The 26,468-nt window shown below is 47.8% G+C and overlaps 1 protein-coding gene across 4 annotated transcripts in view; it reads right to left on the minus strand.

The window, feature by feature from the left end:
- STRBP (spermatid perinuclear RNA binding protein) overlaps positions 1-26,468 on the minus strand; it is a 192,335-nt gene that overhangs the window by 68,576 nt on the left and 97,291 nt on the right. For all 4 annotated transcript variants that reach the window (XM_075324113.1, XM_075324110.1, XM_075324111.1 and 1 more), the window contains exon 5: positions 2,963-3,128. In XM_075324113.1, the coding sequence (XP_075180228.1) occupies positions 2,963-3,128 (166 nt within the window). The remainder of the gene's footprint in view (positions 1-2,962; positions 3,129-26,468) is intronic.

A 26,468-nucleotide genomic window follows, 5' to 3' on the forward strand; every position in this document is an offset into this window, starting at 1 on the left:
GGCGCGGGAGTTCCCCACACATAAACTCACTCAGCTAAGCTGCAGTGAGTATAACCCAAGCGCGCAGCGCTACTGTCCCCGGCGCACTAGAACACCCAGCAACGCTGGAGTGTGTCTGTGCCTGTCTGTACGGGGACACAGAGTACCTGAATGTTGCAGGGCCTTGTCCCTGACGGTACCCAGCTCCGTATCCAGCAGGATCTCCGGGTCTGTGGATGGAGCCCGGCCTCAGAGCCTGGAGGCCGGTAAGATCCCACTTCACCAGAGCCCTCAGGGGGATGGGGAAGGAAAACAGCATGTGGGCTCCAGCCTCCGTACCCGCAATGGGTACCTCAACCTTAACAAACACCGCCAACAAGAGTGGGGTGAGAAGGGAGCATGCTGGGGGCCCTTTAGCAAGGGCCCTCTTTTCTTCCATCCGATATAGTCAGCAGCTACTGCTGACTAAACAGTGGAGCTATGCGTGGATGTCTGACCTCCTTCGCACAAAGCTTGAAAACTGAGCAGCCCGTGATCCCACGGGGGGTGTATAGCCAGAAGGGGAGGGGCCTTACACTTTTTAGTGTAATGCTTTGTGTGGCCTCCGGAGGCAGTAGCTATACACCCAATCGTCTGGGTCTCCCAATGGAGCGCCGAAGAAATAAATATAAATATAAATATAAATATATATATATATATATATAGGTTATATAAAAAAAGTATATAAATATATGTATATATATATATATATATATATATATATATATATATAAAGAAATATATATATTAAAAAAAGAACAATATGTTATATATATTATATATATAAAAAATTAAAAAATAATAAATACAAATAAAATAATAAGTAAATAATGAGCTTTTTCGCAATTTTCCGAGATCTATAATATTCTCATTTTTTAGGATCTGGGGCTCAGTTATGGCTTATTTTTTTGTCTTGAGCTGATGTTTTTAATTATACCATTTTTGTATAGATACAGTACGATGCTTTGATCACCTGTTATTATAGTTTAATGCAATGTTGCGGAGACCACAAAAACATAATTCTGGCATTTGGAATTTTTTTTCTTGCCACGATGTGTACCGACCAGATTAAATGATTGTATATTTTAGATATATCGGGCATTTCTAAACATGGCGATACCTAATATGTGTATTTTTTATTTTATTATTGTTTTATTTTCAATGGAGCAAAAATGGAGGTGATTTGAACTTTTAGGTTTTTGTTGTTGTTGTTGTTGTAGTGACTACTAGGTGACTTTATGACTACAATGTCTGATCACTTCTAATCATCACAAGCTCTGATCAGCAGAGCTGATCTCCTGTGAGTGTCGGCGCTCTGACGGCATTTACAGGAAACCCGTCATGGCGGCGACAGGGGTCATCACCTCACCCATTCTATAATGCAACCCATTGGCGCACATGATTGCGTCACAGGGCTGCCAATGGGAGCGTGTAATGGCGTGATCCCCGCCGGAGTGCTTTAGATCGAGCTATCAGTTTGATAGTGCGATCTAAGGGGTTAACAGGCGCAGGAGGATCTCTGTTAGCTTCACATATCTGCTGATCACACACAGCCAAGGGCATTGCGTTACATCCTTGACACGGGTGTGTCACATAGTCACAGCGTCTGGCTATGCAAAATGCTCCCTGACTTCCCACTATTCCTGTTGTCAGTATTCATTGGTATAGGTAGCTTTCCTGCTGGATTCTTCTCTGCCCCTTTTAGACCCAGCAGAAGCTCGCCTTCTACCCAGCTGCTGATTATCAGTATTCCCTTTGTGTTTAAATATCCCTTCCCTCCTTTAGACTGGTGTTGGTGATATTTTCAGTTTTGACGCTGGTGATATTTTCTGTTCTTTCAAGCCTTGGTTGCAAGCCGGTGGCTTGTACTCCTCTGTGATATCATTGCTGAAAACTCTGCTGAACTTCTACCTGAGTCATCTAATGATAACTAGTTCATGCTTTTCCTTCTGTGTGTGTGTCTTGTGTCTTCTATAGTGTTTAGTGGGGTTGACTAAGAGCTCATCCCATCCGTTCCCTATTTAGGGTCAAGCACTAGTGACAACTAGGATCAGGTATCCGGCTCGGCACATAGATGTAGAAACTTTGTAGGGCGGTGAGGGACCCCAGGGACAGGGACTAGCACTAGGGATACCTAGGGTCAGGTATCCGGCTCGGCACATAGGTGCAGAACCTATCTAGGGCAGTGAGGGACCCCAGGGACTAGCACTAGGGATACCTAGGGTCAGGTATCCGGTTCGGCACATAGGTGCGGAACCTATCTAGGGTGGTGAGGGACCTCAGGGACCAGCACTAGGGATATCTAGGGTCAGGTATCCTGCTCGGCACATAGGTGCGGAACCTATCTAGGGTGGTGAGGGACCCCAGGGACCAGCAGTAGGGATACCTAGGGTCAGGTATCCTCCTTGGTACATAGGTGCAGAACCTATCTATGGTGGTGAGGGACCCTGGGACCAGCAGTAGGTTTGGTCAGGGGTCACATCTTCCCTCTCCCTAGACACAGGGTTTCCCTTCCATTTTGCCACACGCTTGATACCTCCCCTTACCTAGCGTGACAGTCCTTGGTCGTGAAGAGGATAATTCAGTGATATTAGTAAGGTTGTATTGTTTTGCACTTTATACACATTAGCATTTTTTTTCCCACCTAGACAAACCCTTGAGCTTGAATTAAAAAAAAATTAAATAAAAAATAAATAAATATGTGGTGTGAATAAAACCTTCTTAATGGATCCCATTATTATGTCTATGCTATTCTTTGTCAAATATACCAAAGCCTGGCATGGAAAGTGAACAGACTGATGTGAGCACAGCCCTATTTATAATAAATCAGGTTTCTGTTGCTTTGTTGTTGTTGTTGTTTTATTTTTTTTAAATATTATGAATAATTCTGTTAGTGAAATTCCGGAATAGTGTGCAGAAAACGGAGAGGCGGCTAATGTCTCACCTGGATCTGGAGAGGCAGGTTTTCTCTGACTGTTACTAATAAGCTCTCTGTAGGTTTCTCCTTACACAAGAGAACCAGTTCGAGCTCCATATCATCTTTAATGAGTAAGCCTTTGGCAACGAGGCCAATTCTCATGACTCCACATAGCACCCGACCACTCTCATCCCTGAAAAACAAGCACAATGTGATCAGACAATTACAGCAGCTGATTCACAGCGACTCGGTGTTTAGAGAGTCATTTATCAATTTAACACATTAAAATAAAAAAAAAAAAAAAATACAATATATCTAAGCAAAGAAATCTGCTTCTTGGTTAGTGAAAACATGAGCAGAAAGCAAAGAAGGACGCGGAATCCAGCGATGAAGAGACATTGTGGCTTTGCTCTTCATCGCTGGAGTCCACGTCCTCTCTTGTATATCACAATGCCTTAGCCAAGGTTTTCTTCCGTGCTGATCAAGTTTAGTGCTTTTAAAATTCTATGGCAGACGTTCCGCTGTAAATACTGCATAGAACCTTATGAGCACTAATTGTCACCAATCTCACAAATGGAAAAATCTGTGTTTAATGAAGATAGAGTTTGATTTCCCCGTGAATTGAGAACTTTCTCCCTTTCCTTATTTGCCTCCCTCTATTTAATACATACCATATTGATCATAACAACATTTCAGATTTTATTTCGCATTGGTTATACATGTAAATCATTTGTCGTCACACCTCATCATATAGTCATTGCCATGTATTTGCTTACAGGCCAAAGTGTTGTGCTACACAGTATTCCATGTATTGTTTTCATCTATGTAGTTCTTCATTTTATTTATTCTGCCCTCTGTTTTCGTTTCTCTCTTCTGCCCTACTTACAGTCTACCTGTACACTTTCTTTGCCACACTTCCGGTGTTTTTACTCTGCCCTTCTTCTGGTCGGCACCGCACTACACCTGCCCTACTACCAGTTAGTACCGCATTACACCTGCCCTACTTCCGGTTGGCACCGCATTACTCCTGCCCTTCTTCCTGTTTACACTGCATTACATCTGCCCTAGTTCTGGTTGGCACTGTATTACACCTACCCTACTTCCAATTGGCACCACATTACTCCTGCCGTGCTTCCTGTTACACTGCATTACATCTGCCCTACGTCCGATAGTCACTGCATTACTCTTGCCCTTCTTCCTGTTTACACCTGCCCTACTTCTGGTTGGTACTGTATTACACCTGCCCTACTTCTGCCGGATATGCGTCACTGTACATGGCGAGTCGTCTCTTCTGGCATTTATACATCACTGTTCAAACACTTGGGCACACACGTCTCCAGCACGCCATCGTCGGTCACTTTGACAGTATGTTTCAGCGGTCTACCTTATGTTTGTGATCTCATTCATCCCTTTGCACTCATCACCTGATTCCTCTCCTAATCCATTTATTTTTAACTTTGCTTCCATTTCTTTCATCACTAGTTACGAGTACCAAGCACCCGAGCATGGTAGTGCCCGCTCATCACTAGTTACGAGTACCGAGCACCCGAGCATGGTAGTGCCCGCTCATCACTAGTTACGAGTACTGAGCACCCGAGCATGGTAGTGCCCGCATATCACTAGTTACGAGTACAGAGCACCCGAGCATGGTAGTGCCCGCTCATTACTAGTTACGAGTACTGAGCATCCAAGCATGGTAGTGCTCGCTCATCACTAGTTATCAGTACCGAGCACCCGAGCATGGTAGTGCCCGCTCATCACTAGTTACGAGTACTGAGCATCCAAGCATGGTAGTGCTCGCTCATCACTAGTTATCAGTACCGAGCACCCGAGCATGGTAGTGCCCGCTCATCACTAGTTACGAGTACTGAGCATCCAAGCATGGTAGTGCTCGCTCATCACTAGTTACGAGTACCAAGAAACCCGAGCATGGTAGTGCCCGCTCATCACTAGTTACGAGTACCGAGCACCCGAGCATGGTAGTGCCCGCTCATCACTAGTTACGAGTACTGAGCATCCAAGCATGGTAGTGCCCGCTCATCACTAGTTACGAGTACCGAGCACCTGAGCATGGTAGTGCCCGCTCATCACTAGTTACGAGTACCGAGCACCTGAGCATGGTAGTGCCCGCTCATCACTAGTTACAAGTAGCGAGCATCCAAGCATGGTAGAGCTCGCTCATCACTAGTTACAAGTACCGAGCATCCAAGCATGGTAGAGCTCGCTCATCACTAGTTACAAGTACTGAGCATCCAAGCATGGTAGTGCTCACTCATCACTAGTTACGAGTTCCAAGCACCCGAGCATGGTAGTGCCCGCTCATCACTAGTTACGAGTTCCAAGCACCCGAGCATGGTAGTGCCCGCTCATCACTAGTTACGAGTACTGAGCATCCAAGCATGGTAGTGCCCGCTCATCAATAGTGGTAATGTATTGATTCGTGGGTGTCCAAGCTCTGGGACCTGCACCGATTGGCAGCATGAAGGAATTCCTTAGAACAGTCAAGGTAATGTTTATTCCTGGTATAGTGGCATGTTTGTATGGAAGCCCGACTTCCGCTCCCTTCCTTAATACCCCATGAGTCTGCTGTTTTTGCCAGCCCCACAACAGAATTACTGGCGCGTCGGTTGGGCATGCGCATTCTAATGAGGATCAAATTCTACAACTCCGCCTATCAGTGTAGGTCCCACCGGTCAGACCGCCACTGATCACCTATTCTGTGGATAAGCAATTATTAAAGGGGTGATAAATAACGGGATAATGTCCCCCCATACTTTAAATTTAGATAACAATTGACATTTGATGAGTTCCCTAACTAAAGCAACGAAAATCCAATGTTTTTCTCATAGCGGGTCATACATTATTTCTTATTTTACATTTCCGCTGCTGCAGAACATCTTGTGGGAGAGTAAGGCTACTTTCACACATCCGGATTTTTGCTCTGCGGCACAATACGGCGTTCTGCAGAAAAACCGCAACCGGCTTTGGTAACGCCGGTTGCGTTTTTTTTTTGCATAGACTTACATTAGTGCCGTATTGTGCCGCAGGGGCTTGCGTTCGGTCCGGTTTTTGCCGCATGCGGCAGATTTAGCCGATGCCGCGGCCGGTTCGAACATTCCCTGCAACGTTTTTTGCTCCGGCAAAAAACACCGCATCGCGCCGCATCCGGCCGCTGCGGCACATTTTTCAATGCATACCTATGGAGGCCGGATGCGGCGCGATGCGGAAAAAACCGCATCCGCTCGCCGCATGCGGTTTTTTTCCACTGCGCATGCTCAGTAGCATGCCGCAACCGTAAAAAACCAGACGGGCCGCATGTAAAAACTTATGCAAAGGATGCGGTGTTTTCGCCGCATCCGTTGCATAGTTTTCACAGCCGGATTGAGCCGCAGTGCTCAAACCGGATGTGTGAAAGTAGCCTAATGGGTCCTTAAATAAAAAATGTCTCATGCATCAGAGGCAACTGTGATGCTGCGCTCACTGAGTGTATTGGGGGGACAAGCGTCTGACAGCAGAACTAAGGCACGCAGGAACGATTTGTCATTTAAACAATCCAGTCGGTTTATTCACTTCTGGATAAACCGGTCTGCGTAAATGAAACATAAGCCATACTTTAGATTTGTATAACAAACATTACACAGTCTGTGTTTTCAGTAGGTAAAATAGCATCCCACAGTCTGATTCACCTACGGAATTATCCACACAGTTCAAGCCCTCTCCTCAGCAAGTATAGTCCCCTTTTTCTACGGTGTTACCTGCCAGTAGGTTTGAAGGCTGTCATTCTGGCTCCATGCAGTCCAGGGAGACTCTCACACTGGGCTCACTCCTGACCCTTGAACACGCGCCATTTAATGGCTCCTTCTGTTAGTCCAGAGCCTCAGTGGATTCTGCAGCTCCTTGAAGGTTAAGAGCCCTTGCTAGCTCTGCATGCACAGGAGATCCTGCACATGTGCGCCAACCAAGATGGCTTCCACAAACACATAGCGATCATGTGACAAACAGCCTCATTAAAACACATTAGGCACACCAATGTATCAGAGGTATGTGTGTTGTGAATACATTTGAATTAGATTCCAGTTTGGGGCTCCCTCTTGTGGTCAGTGCTGGTAGTGCAGTTGACTTGCTGAATGGGAACTAGCCAGCTGAGGAGGATTGGCAATTAGGTCATTCAGATTGGGCCTATATAACTGAGTAGTTTCCTTCTGTTCCTTGCCGATGCACAATGTATCTCCTGTGTGCTAAGGACATTCTCTGTGTCTACCAGAACTCCTCTCAGATAAGTTGGTCTTTGTACCTCTGGTTATGGTTTCCACTTTCTTATGATTTTGCCTGTGTGGAGTTCTTGGTGGAGTTGGATCATTCCCTGCTAGAACTATCTGCGTACCTTGCTCCATGTTCTGCTATGTATTGTTTTTTGTCATGCTTGCTACAAAATTCAGTCCCTCCTCTATATCACTGTTTTTCTTGGATCCCAGTAACACCAGAGTACTGATATAGTGGGCGAGAGCCTGTGTAGGCTCAGTATTTTTCCATATCAGGCGTGCTGGTATTTACTAGGGTTTTTACGGATGCAGTCAGTGCTCTTTACTATCCTTTCCCATGCAGATAGTTTGGGCTTCATCTTTGCTGAATCTGTTATCTAGCTACGTATTGTGTTTTCTTATATCACCGTAGTCTTTACATGTGGGGGGCTATCTATATCTTTGGGGACTACTCCGGGGCAGATTTGCTTTTTTTAATGTTTCTCTCTGTAAGAATATTTAGCTCTCTGGCTGTGTCGAGGCCACCAGGTCATTGTCGGCTCGCCCCACGGCTACTTCTAGCTGTGTGTCAGTATTAGGTCTGCAGTTCATTAAGGTTCCAGCCACCCTGGTTATTTTTTGGGTTTCCGAGTTTTTGTCCTTTTTCTGATCCTCCTCAGTCACTGAATCATAACATATGTGGATGGTCAGTCCCGCCCATCACTTATGACCATCCCATGAACCCAGCCCTGAATGTACACTAAAATCCTGATGGAACTACAAGTCCCAGAGAAACATTCCAGATTCAGATAGACTCTGCAACACATACCGGCCATTTACAACATAGCCGGTTGCTATATCACACAACACAGTAAAAGAAAGAGGGAGCACGACATCAATTGGTGGCTCACATAGGAGAAAAACAAAAACAAAACACAAACAACTTCCGCCTATACAGTGCCGCTGATCTCTGCGTAGTCTTCGGGTTCTGACATCAGAAAGTGATGGTCTACTGTCAGGACTTGTCAATGGAAGTTAACCGGTTTGTAGCATTATATACATTATTGCCAACACCCCTCTGGAGGACGAGTGAGCACATGAAGCATAGCGATGTACATTAATGAGTGCCGTGGGCGAGGAGCTCGTCTATTTATACACTGTTGTGTCAAGACCTAAAATGATCCCGAAAATCGTGCACACAACTCATTGTTTCTGTAGGAGAATTTCATCCTTTTTTGCATTTTTAAAGCAGTCTGTGGAATGCGGAATTTAGGAAGGAACTGGATCCATATAAAGCAGGATAATAACGTCTACAATTGTGAGAGGCGTCAATAAAATAAGCAGAACGCCGGCCGACTCGGAGGGATTATATGGACAAAAGGAGCGGCAAAAAGCAAAAAAAACTGTAAACAGAAACGCGCCATCTGTGAGACTATCATTTATTTCAAGTTGAGAGATTGCAGTGGGTTACTAAATCCCACTGGGAAGATCATTCTACCTGAGCTATGAATAATAGGCTACTCGCAGAGGTGGATAGTGCTTAGCCTGCAGGAAGCAGGACGTGAGGATGTCTCTAAGTACACGAAAACTAGACGCTCGTCTGCCGTGTCAGCAATGTCCCTCTCACTTAGGCACAGAGATGTGGGACTTGCAACCAGGCATATTAAAATTTATTTAGTAATGCAAAATAAACACGCACACAAAAAAAAATAATAATCACTTGCATGGGAAAGCCACCGGCCGGCAATTAAAATCTAACAATTATTGAACCCTTTAAAAGGAACCGGTCAGCAACTGTTACCCCCCAAGCCACAAATATGATTCTGAAGCCTTTGAAAAGATAAGCTAGTTGGTCTCTATATGACCACAAAGCAAGTGAGAAATCTAGTTTTGAAGTTGTGTCTGAAAGTACATTGAACATAATGGTGCACTTACAGCTCCTCAGCACCAACATGTGATGATGCACTTACAGCTCCTCAGCCCCACCCAGTAACGATGCACTTACAGCTCCTCAGCACCAACATGTGATGATGCACTTACAGCTCCTCAGCCCCACCCAGTAACGATGCACTTACAGCTCCTCAGCACCAACATGTGATGATGCACTTACAGCTCCTCAGCCCCACTCAGTGACGATGCACTTACAGCTCCTCAGCCCCACCCAGTGACGATGCACTTACAGCTCCTCAGCCCCACCCAGTGACGATGCACTTACAGCTCCTCAGCCCCACCCAGTAACGATGCACTTACAGCTCCTCAGCCCCACCCAGTGACGATGCACTTACAGCTCCTCAGCCCCACCCAGTGACGATGCACTTACAGCTCCTCAGCCCCACCCAGTGACGATGCACTTACAGCTCCTCAGCCCCACCCAGTAACGATGCACTTACAGCTCCTCAGCCCCACCCAGTGACGATGCACTTACAGCTCCTCAGCCCCACCCAGTGACGATGCACTTACAGCTCCTCAGCCCCACCCAGTAACGATGCACTTACAGCTCCTCAGCCCCACCCAGTGACGATGCACTTACAGCTCCTCAGCCCCACCCAGTGACGATGCACTTACAGCTCCTCAGCCCCACCCAGTGACGATGCACTTACAGCTCCTCAGCCCCACCCTGTGACGATGCACTTACAGCTCCTCAGCCCCACCCTGTGACGATGCACTTACAGCTCCTCAGCCCCACCCTGTGACGATGCACTTACAGGTCCTCAGCCCCACCCTGTGACGATGCACTTACAGCTCCTCAGCCCCACCCTGACGATGCACTTACAGCTCCTCAGCCCCACCCTGTGACGATGCACTTACAGCTCCTCAGCCCCACCCTGTGACGATGCACTTGCAGCTCCTCAGACCCAACCTGTGACGATGCACTTGCTGCTCCTCAGCCCCAACCTGTGACGATGCACTTGCAGCTCCTCAGCCCCAACCTGTGACGATGCACTTGCAGCTCCTCAGCCCCACCCTGTGACAACGCACTTGCAGCTTCTCAGCCCCAACCTGTGACGATGCACTTATGCGGGCTTCACACAAGACGATCTATTGTGCGATTGCACGAGCGATCGTACCCGCCCCCGTCGTTTGTGCGTCACGGGCAATTAGTTGCCTGTGGCGCACAAAGTTGTTAACCCCAGTCACACGTACTTACCTCCCGGGCGACGTCGCTGTGGGCGGCGAACATCCTCTTCCTGAAGGGGGAGGGACGTTCGTCGTCACAGCGACGTCACACAGCAGCGACGTAAACATCCCGCCCACCTCCTTCCTTCCGCATTGCCGGCGGGACACAGGTAAGCTGAGTTTGTCGTTCCCAAGGTGTTACACGGAGCGATGTGTGCTGCATCGGGAACGATGAACCGGTGCGCAGAAGGAGGAACGATTTTTTGAAACTAAGCGACGTGTCAACAATGAATGAGAAGGTGAGTACTTTTGCTCGTTCACCGTCGCACGTAGTTGTCACACGCTACGATATATCAGACGATGCCGGATGTGCGTTACTAATGACGTGACCCCGACGACATATCGCCAGATATATCGTACCGTGTGATGCCCGCATTACAGCTCCTCAGGCCAAACCTGTGACGATGCACATGCAGCTCCTCAGCCCCAACCTATGACGATGCACTTACAGCTCCTCAGTCTCAATTTGTGAAGATGCACTTACAAGCTCCTCAGCCCAAACCTGTGACGATGCACTTACAGCTCCTTGGTCCCAACTTGTTGTAACGGGGTGCCAGGGGCGCCTCTGGGCTTGTAGTCGTGGCCCCTTCTGTCAGGCTTACCCCTGGCTCCGCCGTCACTATCGGGACGGGAGATGTCTTGGTGGGGCAGAGTGTGGTGGTGCAGATGTCGTCCGACGTATAAACACTCTCCAGGCATGGTTCGATGCAAATAAAAGACATTCTTTATTTCACAACTCTTTCCAAAAACCGGCAGTTACAGATGGCTTCACGTTCTTTTCTTAGCTGGGGAAAGCCTGCCCTGACGTCTCCTCCAGTGGGGATGTGCCCGGCTACTCTATTTCACCTGGCTCCCACTTATGGCTACCCACAGCCCGGACCCACACCGGGACTGCTTCGCACTATGAGGTTCCGCCCGCTCCTTTTCTCTCCGGCTTCCCTGTTCTTCCAGCTCCCTTCTTTCTTTCTTTCTTTCTGCCCACTCAGCTCCACACTCTGCCCCTGGCTGTTTCTTCTCTCCTGTCCTGGACACAACTGCCTTCAGCACACACTTCCTTTCCCCCTAAGCTGCCGGCTCCTCCTGCCTCCTGTACAGTTTCTATGGGGACAGCATTAACCACTTCAGAGAAAACCTGTGCTTCCTTGTAAGGGGTCTGCCCACCCCTTACATACCTCCCCTCTTTAAGCCTAAGCCTCCCGGCAAGGCACAAATCTAAAATCACATTTTAAAACTAAACAAAGTCATTTTAATGAAACTGCGAACATGTTCACCTGAGGGCACCCGCAAGGGCACACCAGTCCAGCGCCCGGAGTTCCTCCTGGAAGCTCCCGGTCTTAGTGGAGTTTCTGCCCGGAGGTTTTTGCAGCACTCCCGGTCTTAGACGTTAGCTGGCAGGAACACAACTCGGCAAAAATCTTCTTAACGACGCGGAGGGAGCCCCTGGCTCAGTCCAGCATCAGGCTCTCTTCCGGGCTCAGCAACTTGAACGGTTACAAACAACACACCTTCTTCCGGCTCAAAACAACGCCGGTGTTGAACAAAAACAGGCCCGCCATCTTCCGGTCTTGAAAAGTCACTCCGGATGATATGCACGTTGCCATTCGGCTCGTTGGGCCTGCACGTACTCCGACAGGGACTGTCCGGGCAACCGGCGCAGCCTCCGGAAGGGCTCGTAGTTGGCGGGTTGCTCCAACGTCTCGGGTGGGAGAGTTCAGCTAGCACCGGTCTTTGCTGCGACCGCCGCCGGTATTGGCATTCCTCCCACTCGATTTCCTGTTGCCACTGTGCGGCCTCTTGTGTAGTGGGCCGCTCCGGTCCTCCTGGCACAGCCGGTAGGTTAAGGGTGGGTCCTTCCGCAGCCGCAGTCTGCTTCGGGCGTCCTCTGCCCAGGCTAGTCGCTACTAGTGCGGCTACCGCACCTTGCTGTCTTCCTGGAGTCTCCATCTTGCTCGGAGTCAGCGTTTCTGGTAATGGCGTCGGGGTCAGTGGAGATGCTGGAGGAAGTGGAGGCGGGCTTACTTTTCCCGCTCTTGGGTATACTCCACCCCCAGTCTCACACATCAGGTCGACCCCTACGCGGCGGTTCTTCTTTTTCTCTGGAACACCGCCCACTTCACATATCTTCCTTCGTGCCCTGGGACCGGCACCTCCCCTCTTTGGGCGGAGTACTCCGAACTTCTTTTTCGGCACCGGCCAGCCCCAGGCTCTTCTTTTGGCGCCAATTCTGCGCGCGCTTTCTGTGTCTTCACAGACAACGGCCATCTTGCCGCCATCTTGTGCCCGGTCCAACGCCTTAGGCACTTCTTCCTCTTCCCACCATGGGATCGGGACTCTTTTGCAATAATCTGGATCCAGTGTCCTCGGCATCACTTGATCTTCTACTTCGTGGAGCGGGACCCCTTGCATATGATCCGGATCCTGCCGACTACGCCACATGTAACGGGGTGCCAGGGGCGCCTCTGGGCTTGTAGTCGTGGCCCCTTCTGTCAGGCTTACCCCTGGCTCCGCCGTCACTATCGGGACGGGAGATGTCTTGGTGGAGCAGAGTGTGGTGGTGCAGATGTCGTCCGACGTATAAACACTCTCCAGGCATGGTTCGATGCAAATAAAAGACATTCTTTATTTCACAACTCTTTCCAAAAACCGGCAGTTACAGATGGCTTCACGTTCTTTTCTTAGCTGGGGAAAGCCTGCCCTGACGTCTCCTCCAGTGGGGATGTGCCCGGCTACTCTATATCACCTGGCTCCCACTTATGGCTACCCACAGCCCGGACCCACACCGGGACTGCTTCGCACTATGAGGTTCCGCCCGCTCCTTTTCTCTCCGGCTTCCCTGTTCTTCCAGCTCCCTTCTTTCTTTCTTTCTTTCTGCCCACTCAGCTCCACACTCTGCCCCTGGCTGTTTCTTCTCTCCTGTCCTGGACACAACTGCCTTCAGCACACACTTCCTTTCCCCCTAAGCTGCCGGCTCCTCCTGCCTCCTGTACAGTTTCTATGGGGACAGCATTAACCACTTCAGAGAAAACCTGTGCTTCCTTGTAAGGGGTCTGCCCACCCCTTACATTGTGACGATATACTTACAGCTCCTCAACTCCACCCTGTGAAGATGCATTTACAGCTCCACCCTGTGACGATGTACTTACAAGCTCCTCAGCCCCAACCTGAGACTATGCGCTTACAGCTCCTTAGCCCAAATCTGTGACGATGCACTTATGTAAGAAAAAATGTAAGATGTATTCCTATAACTAAATCTAAAACAAAGTAATCTGCAACACACGTTTCCTGTATTTACATGCTGCACATTCCCAGTTTCCCCCTACTTATTGGTATCTCCCAGCTCAGAAGAAGGAAGTCTCACAAAGCTGTAAAATAGTGAGATAGTGGAGAGATAGATTTCATCCTATCTTTCTTATAGGGCCAGAGCTTTAATAACAACCATTTTTGTTTCTCCTTATTATATAGATTTCAGAAAGTTGAATATTTTGGTCTCCTTTTGCTTCAAGAAGTTTCCCAGGAGGTGATAGGTCTGTTTCCAAATGGGGAGATGAGACTGAAATTGGTAGAGTGAAACGGCCCTGTTACTTTAGTGGCTGACAAGGGTTTTAAAGGGTTATTACCAAAATGGTACATTATCCCCTATTTCTCGGATATACTGATTGCTGGGGACCTGACCTCAGGGACTCCCATCAATCCCAGAAACGGGGCTTGGAAACCCCAAAAGAGGTTCGTATGGAGCTGAGGAGCGCATGCTCAACCTCCACTCTACTCCTTATCTATTGGGCTGCTCAAGGAACTGAGTACTGTGCTGGGCTTTCTCTAGCTGTCCCATAGACAAATAGACTATTAATAGAGCAAAGGCAGAGCACGCGCATCTCCACTCCAGTCAAGATGAACTACTGTGTTTTCCCGAATAAAAGCCCTACCTCAAAAATAAGCCCTAGTTGCAGTTCAATAATGAAGTGTCCATGCAGCTATAAAAGTTAAAGAATACTGCAGGACACTTCATTAAAGAAAGCAGATAACCCGAAAAGAGAGAAGAAAGAAGACCCCGCAATCATACTCACCAGACACCGAACGGGAGGCTGTAGAATGCGAGGACCTGCGGTGGAACGCATCGAGGACCTGCGGTGGACCGCATCGAGGACCTGCGGTGGACCGCATCGAGGACCTGCGGTGGAACGCATCGAGGACCTGCGGTGGAACGCATCGAGGACCTGCGGTGGAACGCATCGAGGACCTGCGGTGGAACGCATCGAGGACCTGTGGTGGACCGCATCGAGGACCTGCGGTGGAACGCATCGAGGACCTGCGGTGGAACGCATCGAGGACCTGCGGTGGAACGCATCGAGGACCTGCGGTGGAACGCATCGAGGACCTGCGGTGGACCGCATCGAGGACCTGCGGTGGAACGCATCGAGGACCTGCGGTGGACCGCATCGAGGACCTGCGGTGGACCGCATCGAGGACCTGCGGTGGACCGCATCGAGGACCTGCGGTGGACCGCATCGAGGACCTGCGGTGGAACGCATCGAGGACCTGCGGTGGAACGCATCGAGGACCTGCGGTGGAACGCATCGAGGACCTGCGGTGGAACGCATCGAGGATCTCCGGTGGACCTGCATTGGAACGCATCAGGGACCTGCGGTGGAACGCGCACATGCACACACACACACAAACACCCGGTGATACTGTACTGGTCTGGGGACCTGGGGCGCTGTCGAATTAAAGGACCTGTAGTGGAACGCAAGAAGAACCTGCAGTGGAACGCGTGCACGCACAGTGCCAGTGAGAGCGTACTGCTTCGGGGACCTGCGGTGGAACGCATTGACGTGTACCACCACAGTTCCTCCATGTGTTCCACAGTAGGTCTTCCCGTTCTACAGCACTGGCAGTTGGAAACAGTACTGTACCACTGGATATTTCTGTGTGTATGACGTTACTGCAAGTGTGTGTGTGTGTGTGTGTGTGTGTGTGTGTGTGCGTGCGTGCGTGGGTGCGTGCGTGCCAGCCGGAGGCAGGGGAGAACTGCTGTGGAGCACACAAGGACCTGCTGGGAGCACCTGCTATGGATCACAGTAGGACCTGGGAGCAACACAGATGTTAGGGTTATGGTAAGTAGGATTCTCCTGGGAGGTGTCTGCCTTTTGGGGGGTAAATTTACCCTCAACCTGTGTTTCCGAAGAAATAAGCCCTATCGCAAAAATGAGCCTTAGTGCATTTTTGGGGGCAAAACTTAATATGAGTGTCTTATTTTTGGGCAAACACAGTAGGTAAGTCAAGATAGAAAAAATTGATAAATCACAATACGGGTGTCATAACAGAGATTTCTGCCTCTACTTTACATAGAAAGCCTTGCATCTTTATGACAACCATTGAACAGCGTATCTGGAATACATTACGGGCCTCTAAAAAGAAAATCATCTTATCGCACAATTGTGTAAATGTGGGCGGCAGTAAACGCGGAGCTGAAGAGTCATGACGGTTGTATTGCGAAATCTAGTGACGGATCCGCTTTAAAGGGCGGCGAGTGACTCTCATGAAGAAAGTGAACTATTAATACCCAGGTATCGTAGGCTCCGAAGCTTTTCATTTTCACACGGAAACTAACGAGTATACATTCAATCATGCACTGGAAGGGGTTCTTTCACATTGAAAAAAAAAGGTAAAATTGCACGGAAACATTTTCTATACCGTATTTTTCGTTTTATAAGGCGCACCGGATTATAAGACGCACCCCAAATTTAGAGCTAAAAAAAAGGGTAAAAAAAAAAAAAATGGGGTCAGTCTTATAATCCGGTGTTGTCTTACCAAAGGGGGGCAGCAGTGGTGGTGAAGTGAGGTCACAGGAAGCAGAGGTTGTGCTGGCAGCCGCGGCGGGTTTGTAGCATCACCCGCAGCGGTTAGTGGAGGCAGGCGCGGTGGCGTTTGTGGCGGCAGCCGTGGCGGGTCCGTGGTGGCGGGTGACAGGTGGAGCAGGCCGGTGAAGTAAGTGTCTCAGTGTGTCCGCGGTCCCGCTTCAAATGATGGCGCCTGGAGCGGCGCATACGCAGATGGAGCGCTCATGCAAGAACTCCATCTGCGCACGCGCTGACTCCCGTCGCCATCATTTGAAACTGGGACCGCGGACACACTGGGACACCTGCCGAACAGCCGCCTGCCCGAAGCACACACGCACAGAGTGACAGCGAGCAGGACACCCACCCGCACGCACAGAGAGGCTGGCGGCACAGACAGGCACCCGGCTGTCCGCACGCACGCACAGAGAGGCAGCTGGCACCGACGGGCACCCGGCTGCCTGCCCGCCCGCACGTACAGAGAGGCTGGCGGCACCGACAGGCACCCGGCTGCCCGCACGCTGCACGCACGTACAGAGAGGCAGCCGGCACCGACAGGCACCCGGCTGCCAGAACGCACCCGGTCGCTGCACAAACAGCACCCTGGTAAGCTGTATTCGAATTTTAAGACGCACCCCTCATTTTCCTCCCAAATATTTGGGAGGAAAAGTGCGTCTTATAATCCGAAAAATAAGGTACATGATATATTTTATTACCTAGTATTACTAGGTTCACGACATCAATCAAAAAAGCGACATTATCAATGTATTTCTTGACGTGTCCTAGTGAGATGCGGGATGAAACTCCTTCTTTTCCGCTGTATAGGGACAGTTAAGTCTCTATTTCTTAGGAGAAGCAAACTCCTAAAGGTCCATTACACTTGACCTGGGAAGAGCTTAAGGGATTGATTATCAAGTCCTAAGGTTCCCAAACAACTTTTCCAAAGTGGCATTTGGAACATGTGGCTGTAATCCAAAAATGTCGGTAGTCCTTGAGAATCTGACATTGATATCGGCGTAGCACGATTCAGCTTTCCAAGCCCCCTAAAAATACTAAATACAAAAATGCCTTCGTGATACAGGTATCCGACCATCTGTATATTAAATCTTAGTATTATTCACTCATCCACAATGAAATTGCAACACCAGGAAGGAAAAGTCATGGAGATCACTGGGTGGATAGACAAGGGAATGATATACAAATGATATACACATTTTTCCAAACGTCTCGATTTAGTCAATATCGAGAATCAGACAAGTGCAGAAATCCCGGCACTTACAGGCTTGTATGCGATCAACGAGGTTACTATTGGTTGTCTGAGGAAGGTTCTGCCACCCTGAATGCACTTTGGCATGGAAATCATCAAGATCCACTAGTGGCAGCTACCTTGTGCAATAGCCGACCAATAACATGCCATATGTGCTCAAAGGGAGACAAGTCTGGATATGTTGCAGGCCATGGTAGCACATTTAGGCTACGCAAGCTGATCATAGTGGTACAAATAAGTGGGTTGCAAAACAGTTCCTTTAGGGGTACTTTGCACGTTGCGACATCGCTACTGCGAGCTCGTCGGGGTCAAACCGAAAGTGACGCACATCCGGCGCCGGTAACGACGTCGCAACGTGTAAAGCCTAATAGCACCGACAAATGATCGCAAAAGCGTTGAAAATAGGTGATCTGTGTAGTGTCGGTCATTTCCATAATTTCGCTGCAGCGACAGGTACGATGCTGTTCCTCGTTCCTGCGGCAGCACACATCTCTGTGTATGAAGCTGCAGGAGCGAGGAACATCTCCTTACCTGCGTCCCGCCTGCAATGAGGAAGGAAGAAGGTGGGCGGGATGTTTAAGTCCCGCTCCTCTCCGCCCCTCCGCTTCTATTGGCCGCCTGCCGTCGCTGTGACGCTGCACGACCCGCCCCCTTAGGAAGGAGGCGGGTCGCCGGCCAGTGCGACGTCGCAGGGCAGGTAAGTGCGTGTGAAGCTGCCGTAGCGATAATGTTCGCTACGGCAGCTATCACAAGATATCGCATGTGTGACGGGGGCGGGGACTATCGCGCTTCGGCATTGCTACAATTGGCTACCGATGTCGCAGCGTGCAAAGTACCCCTTAGACATGGAAATCATCAAGATCCACTGCAGGCAGCTACCTTGTGCAATAGCAGACCAATAACATGCCATATGTGCTCAATGGGAGACCAGTCTGGAGACGTAGCAGGCCATGGTACTATGTTTAGGCTTTGCAGGCTGATCACAGTGGTACAAGCAATAAGTGGGTTTTACGACAGCTCCTTTGGACATGGAAATCATCAAGATCCGCTGTTGGCAACTAACTGTGCAATAACCGACCAATGATATAACATACGCGCTTAATGGGAGACAAGTCTGGAGATGCTGCAAGCCACGGTAGCGCGTTTAGGCTATGCAGATGCAGGCTGATCACAGTGGTACAAGCAACAAGCAGGTTGTGAAACAGCTCCTTTGGACCTTTTGGATAATTGGTCTCACCACTGCTTCAATAGTTGCTCCTTTCTACACTAAGTGAAATTGGACATCTTGAATCAAGCCTTGGGTATTAGACAGTGTCTACAAATTGTAAAAAGTCATTTGCAAAACACTGGGCTATGAGACTTTTGGCTACGGATGCTCCAATGACGTTATGCTATCACTCTCAAGGCTCATCATAGTGCAGAACAGGTTGGAATGGATGACTATCCACTTCACTGACAAGTTCTGCCTTCGATTTGAACACAACGATAGATGGGAGATTGGTCTGGAGACCACGAGGGCACCAGGAGGCCTTCACGAGGGTACATTGCAGAGGTCCTACTCTCAAGATTGTGTGGAGCGGCATATTATGTGGTAACTGGACACCTCCAATCTTTATTTCAGGTTCACAACATCTCGGTGTCACATTAATTTGCTTGTTTTCCAACACAACAAAACCAGGCCTCATGTTGCTGGTCCTACTGTGAGCGGCCTGTGTGAAGTAAACGTGCTCCATGGCCTGCAGCGTCTCCGGACTTGTCTCCCACCGAGCACATCTGAGATGTCATTAGCCATCAACTGCAAAGGCAGCTGCCAGCAGTGGATATTTATGATTTTTCCAAGTGCATTCAGCACGGCAAAACATTCCTCAGACACCAATATAATAACCTTATTGATGGCAATCAAAACGTCTGTGTGTGGTGGGCACACCTGGTAAATTAATACATTTATTTATTATTTAAATTATTTGTAACCTGCATTTTCTAGAAATTTAGGGAACCTGTCACCACTTTTCCTTTAGGTTCCTTTAGGAAACTGTCACCACTTTTTGGGTGTATAAGCTGCAGCCACCACCACTGGGCTCTTATATACAGCATTCTAACATGCTGTATATAAGAGCCCAGGCCGCTGTGAGAACATAAAAAAACACTTTATAATACTTACAGTCATATGAAAAAGTTTGGGCACCCCTATTATTGTTAACCTCTTTTCTTTATAACAATTTGGGTTTTTGCAACAGCTATTTCAGTTTCATATATCTAATAACTGATGGACTGAGTAATATTTCTGGATTGAAATGAGGTTTATTGTAGTAACAGAAAATGTGCAATCCGCATTTAAACAAAATTTGACCGGTGCAAAAGTATGGGCACCCTTATCAATTTCTTGATTTGAACACTCCTAACTACTTTTACTGACTTACTGAAGCACTAAATTGGTTTTGTAACCTCATTGAGCTTTGAACGTCATAGGCAGGTGTATCCAATCATGAGAAAAGGTATTTAAGGTGGCCACTTGCAAGTTGTTCTCCTATTTGAATCTCCTATGAAGAGTGGCATCATGGGATCCTCAAAACAACTCTCAAATGATCTGAAAACAAAGATTATTCAACATAACTGTTCAGGGGAAGGATACAAAAAGTTGTCTCAGAGATTTAAACTGTCAGTTTCCACTGTGACGAACATAGTAAGGAAATGGAAGAACACAGGTACAGTTCTTGTTAAGCCCAGAAGTGGCAGGCCAAAAAAAATATCAGATAGGCAGAGAAGAAGAATGGTGAGAACAGTCAAGGACAATCCACAGACCACCTCCAAAGACCTGCAGCATCATCTTGCTGCAGATGGTGTCAATGTGCATCGGTCAACAATACAGCGCACTTTGCACAAGGAGAAGCTGTATGGGAGAGTGATGCGAAAGAAGTCGTTTCTGCAAGCACGCCACAAACAGAGTCGCCTGAGGTATGCAGAAGCACATTTGGACAAGCCAGTTACATTTTGGAAGAAGGTCCTGTGGACTGATGAAACAAAAATTGAGTTGTTTGGTCATACAAAAAGGCGTTATGCATGGAGGCAAAAAAACACGGCATTTCAAGAAAAGCACTTGCTACCCACAGTAAAATTTGGTGGAGGTTCCATCATGCTTTGGGGCTGTGTGGCCAATGCCGGCACCGGGAATCTTGTTAAAGTTGAGGGTCGCATGGATTCAACTCGGTATCAGCAGATTCTGGACAATAACGTGCAAGAATCAGTGACGAAGTTGAAGTTACGCAGGGGATGGATATTTCAGCAAGACAATGATCAAAAACAGCGCTCCAAATCTACTCAGGCATTCATGCAGAGGAACAATTACAATGTTCTGGAATGGCCATCCCAGTCCCCAGACCTGAATATCATTGAAAATCTGTGGGATGATTTGAAGCGTGCTGTCCATGCTCGGCAACCATCAAACTTAACTGAACTGGGCGGACCTTACCCAGTCAATTCATAACTTTATTAGAGATCATGAATGTGATACCACTTCTCCTGCAATCCAGTGGGAATCACTGAAATGTGTATTAAGGGGCATTTTGATCTCACATGGTACCCGCCTGAAAAAAGAAAGAGCCATTGAAATAACGCAGTTATCTAACCAGATTGCCTCACTAGAAAGCAAACACAAACGGGACTCATCTCCTACAACCTACGCACAACTCTCTACAACCAGACATAAATTACTAGAGGTATTAGACCAGAAATCCAGGGGCTTAAGAGAACATCTCAAAAGCCGCTTTTATCAACTGGGAAATAGAAGTGGGAAGCTTCTTGCAAGGGCCCTCCATCCCCGCTCCATGAATACTTACATCCCTTTCATAAAAGACCCAGGAAGTGATGGTCATTTGCATAGCAACCAGGACATTTTAGCAGGCTTCCGCACATACTACAAGGCGCTTTATGATATTAGGGGACAATCGGGACACATAGCGACATATGGGACTCAAGATGATGTTAAAGCTTACCTGGAATCCCATAATCTCCCTTCCATCTCAAATGATACCTTACTGGAGCTGGAAGAGGACTTCTCCCTGGAGGAGGTCAATGCGGTAGTCTCAGATCTGAAGTCAGGGAAAAGCCCAGGTCCAGACGGGTTCTCAGCGGGTTTCTATAAACAATTTTCAGAACTTCTAAATCCTCTGTTCCTATCGGTCTGTAGATATATATCTGCAGGGGGTGCGTTCCCTCCCCAGGCGTTGATGGCCCACATCACAGTTATACCAAAACCAGGGAAGGACGCATCTCTTTGCTGCAACTATAGACCGATCTCGCTCATAAATCTAGATATCAAGCTTTATTCTAAAATGATATCAAATAGGTTACGAGACCTTCTTCCCAGACTGGTAAATCCAGACCAGGTGGGTTTCGTGCTCAGAAGAGAAGCCAGGGACAACACCCTGAGGACCATCTCCCTGATTGACGGCGCAAGACGTCACAGGATCCCCATGTGCATCCTGTCGGTAGATGCAGAGAAGGCGTTTGACAGGGTGCACTGGGGTTTCATGTTTCAGGTCCTTAAAAACATAGGGTTGGGAGAGCACATGATGAACAGAGTTACAGCACTCTACTCTTCGCCCACAGCACAAATCAAAATAAATGGCTCCCTCTCAGATTCCTTTACAATATGTAATGGAACAAGACAAGGGTGCCCCCTTTCCCCATTATTATATATTCTGACCATGGAACATCTGGCGGTGGCATTGAGGAGCAATATATCAATTAAAGGGGTTACATTTCACAAACAGGACCATAAATTAGCTTTATTCGCAGATGATCTGCTCCTGTACGTTACCTCTCCACTCATTAGTCTACCCAACATAATGGCTGAATTGCGGAGGTTCGGATCTCTGAGTAATTTTAAAATAAATGCTCATAAATCCGAAATACTGAATATATCTCTTCCTCCAATGCTGGTGACTCAGCTCAAAGCCTCTCTCCCCTTCAAATGGCAGGTGGATTCATTGACATACCTAGGAATTAAACTGACGGCAGATCCCCTTGACCTCTTTAAATCAAATCACCGCCACATTTCCAGGAAGTTAGAATTAGACCTCAATAACTGGAACAAACTCCAGCTTTCATGGTTTGGGAGGATAAATGCGATCAAAATGGACCTGTTACCGAAGCTGCTTTATTACTTCCAAACCATCCCCTTAGTATTGCCGGCCTCTTTTTTCTCACGTCTGAAATCTAGCATAACCAAATTTGTCTGGGCACATAAACGCCCACGTATTTCCCACAAAATATTGAGTAGATCAAGGGATATGGGAGGAACTGGACTCCCTAATCTCCTTTTGTATAGCTACGCCTCTTTAGGGACGTGCGTTCTGGATCTATTTAACTCAGGTGAAACGAAAAGATGGGTGGAAGCCGAAAGCGCGCAATCTGATGTTGATCCGAAGGTAGTTATTTGGACCAGAGCACCACCCAGCTCCAGCTCTATCACAGTACCCTTTATCACAAAGCAATTGCGGAATTTTATGTCCCGAGGTAATAAATATCTTGACTTGTCCTCCATTCCAGGCCCATTGACACCGGTCCATAGTAATTCAGATTTTCAGGCGGGTTTCCATAGATCAACATTCCTCCATAAAAGGAAGAGTGACCATCCTATTATTCGTGACTTTATCTCAGACACAGGTATTACACCCCTAGATAATTACTCTTCAGATATCACCAAATCTCAAGATATGTGGTTCTTCTTCGAACAGCTGAAAAGTTTTATAGTGTCTATGGCTAGGAGGGTAGACATCTATAGGGCACTCACACCCTTTGAGGCCCTTTGCCTAGCGAAGGATCCTCCAGGCCATACCATTTCAACCTTGTATGACTTGTTTCTCAGATGCAGAGGTGCGAGGGACGGCTTGCCTGGGTACTTTGGGAAATGGGAGAGAGAGTGGGGGAGGTCATTCTCGGCTGAGGAGCGGACCAAAATCCTTCTCTTTATTGGTAAAACTTCGCTGAATGTGATATCACAGGAGAGGTGCTACAAGATCCTATCTAGGTGGTATAGGTGTCCTGTGAGTATCCATGCTGCCTTTCCATCAGCCTCTGATGTGTGCTGGAGATGCCAAAAGGAGAGGGGAACCCTCACTCATATCTGGTGGTCATGTCCCCCAGTGAGATCATTCTGGGAGAGCATTTTCCAGTTACTCAATAAACTCTCCTTGAGGCAGATCCGACCCACAAAAGAGTTAGCTCTCCTGTCCCTCGGGAATGTTTCTGCTTCAGGGTTTAGGAAAGGTTTATTAAGACATTTTTTAACAGCTGCCAGAAACCTAATTCCAAGATATTGGAAGCAAACTAGAATCCCATCACGGGATGAATTCATAGCAGAGTGCAACGAGATCTTCAGGATGGAGACCTTGATAGGTCAGACACTCGGCAACAAGGACAAAGTTGATGCTACGTGGGCCCCGTGGATCATGTTCAGGGACTCACCGGATATGGGTCTATGGATTCACGGGGGGGCAGGTATGTAGGTAATTTTCCATTCTCTTATTTCTGTACCTATAAGGTTAGCCTTGAAAATGTGGTTTTGATGTAGGAGGGCGCGTCCACTCGGGTGGGAACTCTTTGTACCCTTCCCCTTTCATCTTACTTTCCCACGTTTCTGTTGTCTTTACTGTCTCTAAATTCTTCTTCCACCTCCTCTTCTTTAGCTCTTTTTTTTCAACTTGTTCTTCCTATTTCAAACACATACGAATTGTACTTGTTATTTTTGGTCGCCAGTGGCGCAGGTGTAGTCAAAGAACTGTTGTGTTTTTAGCAGCTAGCTTGGATATATACCCTCAGCCTGCGCGCTGTGCAATTGTTTGATTATCTTCTTCTATTCTAATAAACTTTGATTTGAACAAACTTAACTGAACTGGAATTGTTTTGTAAACAGGAATGGTCAAATATACCTTCATCCAGGATCCAGGAACTCATTAAAAGCTACAGGAAGCGACTAGAGGCTGTTATTTTTGCAAAAGGAGGATCTACAAAATATTAATGTCACTTTTATGTTGAGGTGCCCATACTTTTGCACCGGTCAAATTTTGTTTAAATGCGGATTGCACATTTTCTGTTAGTACAATAAACCTCATTTCAATCCAGAAATATTACTCAGTCCATCAGTTATTAGATATATGAAACTGAAATAGCTGCTGCAAAAACCCAAATTGTTATAAAGAAAAAAGGTTAACATTAATAGGGGTGCCCAAACCTTTTCATATGAATGTACCTAACGATCGCTCCGTTGGCCATAAGGGCATCTTCGTCCTCCGGTGCCGGCGCCGCCTCTTTCGGCCATCTTCGTCCTCCTTCTGACTCCTGTGTGCATCACGCGTCCTACGTCATACACACTCGCCGGTCCTGCGCAGGCGCACTACAATACTTTTATCTGCCCTGCTCAGGACCTGAATGCCGGCGAGTGTGTATGACGTCGGACGCATTATGCACCGCGGCTTCAGAAGATGGAGGACGAAAATGGCCGAAAGAGGCGGCGCCGGCACCGGACAATGGAGACGCCCATCTGGCCAACCGAGCGACCGTTAGGTAAGTAAGTGTTTTTTACGTTCTACACAGCATGTTAGAATACTGTATATAAGAACCCGGTGGTGGTGGGCGCAGCTTATAGGCCGAAAAAGTGGTGACAGGTTCCCTTTAAGTCTTTTCCGTCGTGGTGTTGCAATTTCAATGTTGAGGCGCGTATCTACAGGGGCAAGTTGCGAATAGCCATAAGTAAAGCCATTACATTTTTTACAGACCTTTATACCAAAGTCTTCCTTTCAAAGCTCTGAATAGCCAAAGCAAGAAATAAGTGTAACCTCTCCTGCACCCCGCGGTGCGTTGTGTAAATGTGCAAGTGAACATCACTGACCTCTCAGGATCAGTAGTCCGAATTGATATAATTCACGCCTAGCTGCCCCAGACCACCAGTATACAAAGGTCAATGGCATTTGTGTACCCGGTAGTCATGCCGCCCCAGCCGACCGGTCAGCGCTGTAAAGTCTGTTGCTAAGAAGCAAATATTCCATCCCTACACGGCTCGTAATCAACAGCATGGCCGGCGTGTAATTGGCAGATGTCTACGCTGGGTTTACTCATGGCCATAAAGCAAAACCACATAGGATATCGAATACTAATAATATTGAAACTGGTGGCAGAGAGTCTACCGGAGCAATAGTATCATCGAGGATTGAAACGAACAATTGACAGCAGCCCAACAGAGGACATGGGCTCTGTCCGGGATTCGAACCCAGGGCCTCTCCCACCCCAAGAGAGAAGCCTACCACTAGACCGATGAGGGGTAATAGTAGCCAAAATATTGGCTATTTGGATGTATGGTTTGCCATCAACATTTTCAGAAAATAAAATGCACAAATGCAAAAAATGAACAAGTAAGAAAAATAGGATGCAAAGCGCAAGTGAAGTGTACAGAACCCCATGCAAATTATTCAAACTGCTACCGGCCTCACGTAAGACGGAGAACACTCACCTGCCGCACACGGGAGGCTTCCGCTCACCCAAACTGCAAGATCACTTTGTCTCCAATTCATGGAACGGAATAGTTTAAAAAGCCATTTCAGGATTTTACTAATAATGAACTTAGTATTTAGCAGCTTTCAAAGAGAATCTGTCTGCAGGTTTATGCCTTCCAATCTGAGAGCAGCATAACGTAGGGACAGAGATCCTGATTCCAGCGATGTGTCACTTACTAGGCTGCTTGATGTATGTTTTGACAAAGTCACTGTTCATCTGCCCAACTAGACAGAGCAACGATTAATCAAAACTGCAGCAAGTAGCCTAGTAATTGATTGTAACTCTCGTGGCCAGTGTAGGGGCAGCAAGCGGGATTAGTGGACCCACTGGACCACAGAGGGGACCATGGCTTACCCTTTAGTAGGAGGGGCTTAACTAAGCACCCACCGTGAGGTGAACGCCATGTACCACTCCCAGGTAAGTGCCCGGGGCTGTGATAGCTGACCACCAGGACAGGTAAT

Source organism: Anomaloglossus baeobatrachus, chromosome 9, assembly GCF_048569485.1.
Source record: "Anomaloglossus baeobatrachus isolate aAnoBae1 chromosome 9, aAnoBae1.hap1, whole genome shotgun sequence".
Taxonomy (NCBI): Eukaryota; Metazoa; Chordata; class Amphibia; order Anura; family Aromobatidae; genus Anomaloglossus; species Anomaloglossus baeobatrachus.